General features: G+C 29.6%; 1 protein-coding gene across 1 annotated transcript; it reads right to left on the bottom strand.

Moving 5' to 3' along the window:
* Positions 1-2,191: 2,191 nt before the first annotated feature.
* Positions 2,192-2,341, bottom strand: K441DRAFT_546859 (uncharacterized protein; the record flags this gene model as incomplete). The annotated part of the gene is made up of 1 exon (XM_067642887.1): positions 2,192-2,341. A coding segment is annotated over one exon (150 nt), but the record flags the coding sequence as incomplete, so codon positions are not given.
* Between the last annotated feature and the right edge of the window lie 2,420 nt (positions 2,342-4,761).

Below are 4,761 nucleotides of genomic sequence, written 5' to 3' on the forward strand. Positions count from 1 at the left end.
TTAGGAAAGTAAGGATAAAGCGCCTTCCTTCCTTACTACTATTAAGAAAGAAAGAAATAGAAAAGGTTATAATTAATAAACTCCGATTAAGCTATCCTAATTATAAAGTCCTATTAATTAGTGGTCCGTGCACTAATTATAAGAAAAGAATAATAACTTTATCTTATTGCAAGAGGTTCTAGAACCTCATTATATATATAAAGTAGATAGAAAAGACTAACGTCAACACTAACGTTAATACTAAAACTGTTACCTTATAGCCTTTTAATTAACATTAGGTATAAGGTAATAGAAGGGTAATAGAAATAGTATAAAGTTATAAGGTATAGGTAACTAGAATAGGAATAGAGTAATTATAAAAATTAGATCTTAATTAATAAGTCTTAAGCTAATAAGAATCTCCAGTTTAGTTACGCTATTGCTTTTTATAGCTATTTTATATTTTAAACAACCTTATTAATAAACTTAGCTACACTGCTAAGGTAGAGTATTAATAAGCAGGCCTAGTAAATGATAAAAAGACGGGAGATAGCGGATTAATGGTTTGATTTAGAGTTATAAAGAGGGTTTAGGTAGGCGGTAGCTTTAGTTTATAAAAGAATAGGTACGAGATTATTAGTTAAATAATATATATATGCGGGATTGCTGTGTTAGCTACTAGCTTAAAATATATAGCTAGATCGCTAAAGAGCTAATAGAGTCCATGCGATAAAGTAAGGGCGATGTACGGTTAGTTAATATTAGCACCGTTAATTATATATATAATACCTGGATTAAGCATATTAAGTATATAAAGAGTATATACTTTAGTATTTTATAGGAGCAAGCAAGTATATAAGCTTGTATTCCCTATAGAAATGGAAGCCATTTATATTAGTCTTCCGTAATTAGAATTTTAAAGTAATAAATACTAATACTACTAGCTATAAGACTAACAAAACGTATTTACCGATGCTGTATATATATAAGTAAATCTATATATATAAGTTTAAATTCTTAACCAATCTAGCACCTTTAAAGTTACTTTTAAAGTCTTAGTTTAACGCAAGAGTTATTCTTAAATGCTTATATATAAGTTTCTCCCCCTTACTTTTAGCTAAGCTATAGCTAGTTTATATAGTGTTCTTAATCTAATATAGTATATTAGCGCTAGGCTTAAAACTTTTACTTAAATATTACCTTACCTATTTTCCGTTTAATTTATAGTCTAAAAGTCTCTTTATATCTTCTTTAGAAATATTAGTAGTAGTATTAATTTGCTTTAGGAAGGTCTTCTATACCTACTTTTTTGCCGGTTTATTTAGTTTGTTATATCTAAGTATAAGATATATTCTGCTCTGTATAGCTGCATTAAATACGGTAATTCTGTTTATTATAAGAAATATAATGCCTTAGAAATACTCTAGCTATTATAGGAAGACGGATACTAGGCTATTACATTAAATATTACTTAAAGTTCTTTCTATAAGAAAGATATCGGCCTTATCTAGAAGAAGGACAGCGCTCTAATAGTAAATGTTTTTAATAATTAGAGCTAGGCTTTGTTCTAAACGGGCTAGATCTATACTAAGGTCTTTTATATAAGCCTTTTTATAGTTAAACTGGTATAAAATATACTTATAAAGGGGAATAAACTATATAGAGGGGTCTCCTTTAAGATTTAGTAAGTGCTTTAGCTATTAATGTCTTTTCTACCCTAGGCGGGCTACTAAAACGGTTAGCCTTTAAAATAGCTAGTGCCCTACTAGATAAATTTACTATAGTAAGAAGACTAGACCTTTTCCCTTTCCTTTAATTATATTATTAAACTTGGATTTCTTAGACCTAGACTAGTAACTCTTTATAAGTCCTTAAAGTACTATTTTCTTCTCCTTTTTAATTGCGAGTGACTTAAATACTAAGGCATTCTATTTAATGTCCTTAATATTGGCGACGGTAAATTTATCTAGTGCTTATATTAGTATATATAATTCGTTAGCTTAAGAAAAAGAGTATAGAAAGCCTAACCTTATCTTTTATCTACTAAACTAAAGGCTAAGGTTATTAGTAGACAGATTAGGTACTAATTATCTCCTATCTCCTTAGGAACTAAACCCTAATTCTTTACATCGCCTTACTAATTAGTCTATTAATTGTTTATATTAATTCCGTATATATCTATAGCGATTAGCTACTTACCATAGTTAGGATTCTAATAATAAAATACTATTACGTCTACTATAATGCGGCCGCTTATAGAAAATCTTAACGGGCTATTATTGGTCCGGAAAAAGGCGATCCCTTTATATTTACAGTGGTTAATGCCTCTTAAAGATATAAACTTCCGGCTATTGCTAATAAGATCCTACTTTATCTCGGCTTGTCTCTTATAATGCTCTAGTAAAAATACCTTAAGAGACGTAATTTTTATGGTTAAATGGAATTCCGGAATAGAGAGGGTGGTTTTTACCTCGCTAAACGCCTTCCCATTATAGCTAAAATAGTAGTAGTTAAGTTCGAAGCTCTTTTTGCTAAAAGGTAGGGTTTTAAAGTTGCCTAAATTATATATAAGACATCTTAGTTAATCTAAGCCTTCGCAAATTATAAGGACACGCGTATTTGGTTTAAATAAGGCCTAAAGGAAATTGAAATTAATTTCGCCGTAGTGTAGAAGCGGTAGGAGACTATTAGTTATAGGTGTAAAATAGTCTTTAAGGAATCTTAGTAACTCTTAAAGGTGCTTAGCGCCGATTAAGTTAGGAGAAAGACTTTTCTAGTATATTTTTAACTAGGGTAGAAAATTGAATATAATGCTTATAGAAATCTAGAAGTTAAATTAAAATAAGCTATATCTGTAAAAAGGTCAACTTACTATAGGCTTGTCTTCCCAAAGGGAGATGGCTTATACGTTGTCTAGCACTACCTATAAGGCGTCTTTTACTTCTCCTAAATTTATGCCTAGGTATATATTATAGTCTTTCTTATCCATTTCTAGCTTAAAGTTAGCATCTAAGTTGATATATTTAAAGGTACCTAAGAGATAGACTAAATTTCTTCTAAAGGATATAAATATACTGATTATATATATTACGCTTACTTAATAAAGTTTCTATAGTCTTATACTGGCAGCTTTTTTTATCCTAGCTATAATAGATGCTATATTAGCGTATTTCTAAGTATATATTGGGGGTTTCGCGAGTATATATCTTATCTAATACCTTAACTTCAACCTTAGAACCTCTCGCTTTAAATATCTCTTTAATTCCTAAACTTGTAGAAGGAGGTAGAGAAGGTAGAGAAGGTAGAGGAGCTTAGGTCGCTTAGGTCGCTTAGGTTACTTAAACTATTTTTAACATAGCTATAAGCATTTTAATTATAAGATATTACGCTAACTATTTATAATATAGATGCGTTTAGCTTAGGCTACAGGGAGGAGTGTTTATACTGTTATAAGCTAGTAAAGGTGCTGGTGTAATAGGCTTAGGTATAACTAGTATTATTACTCTATAAAGCTTTAGTAGCGTAATACTAATCTAAAGTGTAAGATTAGAGTGAGAAGTTAAGTATAAATGGTATTGTTTCTTTAAAAGATCCGCCTTTTTTTATACCCGTTAATAGGACCTAAGTTACTACTATACCGTAAATGTTTACTGCGGCCCGCTTTATACCACTTAAATGATTTTCCCTATTTATCTTAGGAGACGCTATATCTATTAGTTCTTATATAGTATAAAACTTAATTAAGTAAAGGTGTATAATCTTACCGTAGCTGTAGAAATAGAGTCGTGGCCTATATTTAGTATCTTAATCCTAGCACTAAAGTAACGTAAAAGGAGATATAATAGATATATAGAAGTATAGGTAGTAGAGGCTTATAGCTATCTAATATTGTTTAAACTGGAAATAATACGGAAAGGAATATAATTAGGACCCTATAACTTATCTAGGCTATATAAATTCTATATACCTACTTAAAATTCAGTTACTTAAGATATTTAAAAGCTAGATATATCTATATAAATAAAATTGGTACTATAAGAAATCGCTTTTATAACTTCACTAAAGTGGAATAAAATGGAGTGAAATAAAGTAAAATAAAATATAAAGTAAGGATATATAATAACTAATCCCTATATAATACATTATAACTTATATATAAAAGCGCTAACACTAAAATAATTTAGAGTTATATATTTTACTTTATTTTATTACACTTCACTCTATTTTACTTTACTCTATTTTACTTTTATAGCTATAACTAGCTATAATATTCCGGTAAAGCTTTTATAGATTAAGTTCTTATTAAGATTAATAAGAAAGCTAAGTAACTAAAAACGAACGGTATAACTCGTGGTGACTAGGAACTTTAAAAGCTAACTATTTTAACTTTATTTGGGGCGAGCCTATTAAGAAGCCTAATAGCTAAGCCGCGTTAGTAACGGATTAGCGAAAGGGCTGGGCCTATCGCGTATATATAGAAGTTTAGGACGTAAACCATTACCTATTTCTTGCTGTGGTATTAGCTATCCCGCTAATAGAATATATAAAAAAAAAGCTTTAATAGCGTTCTGGAGTACCCTATTTGCCTTAGGAACTACGAACTATATTAGATAAACTTAAGTCCTGCTACTAAGCTTTTTTTAAGTTAATAGCTATAGAATAGGTTTTTTCTAGCAGCTGTTATTTTCTTAGCTTTATATAGGCTTTATTTCCTTAAAGTTTATAACACTCTTCTTTAATAAGTAATATAATACTAACTTTAACTAGGAGAGGAACTTAGAC

Source organism: Cenococcum geophilum (genome assembly GCF_001692895.1).
Source record: "Cenococcum geophilum 1.58 unplaced genomic scaffold K441scaffold_9, whole genome shotgun sequence".
NCBI lineage: Eukaryota > Fungi > Ascomycota > Dothideomycetes > Gloniales > Gloniaceae > Cenococcum > Cenococcum geophilum.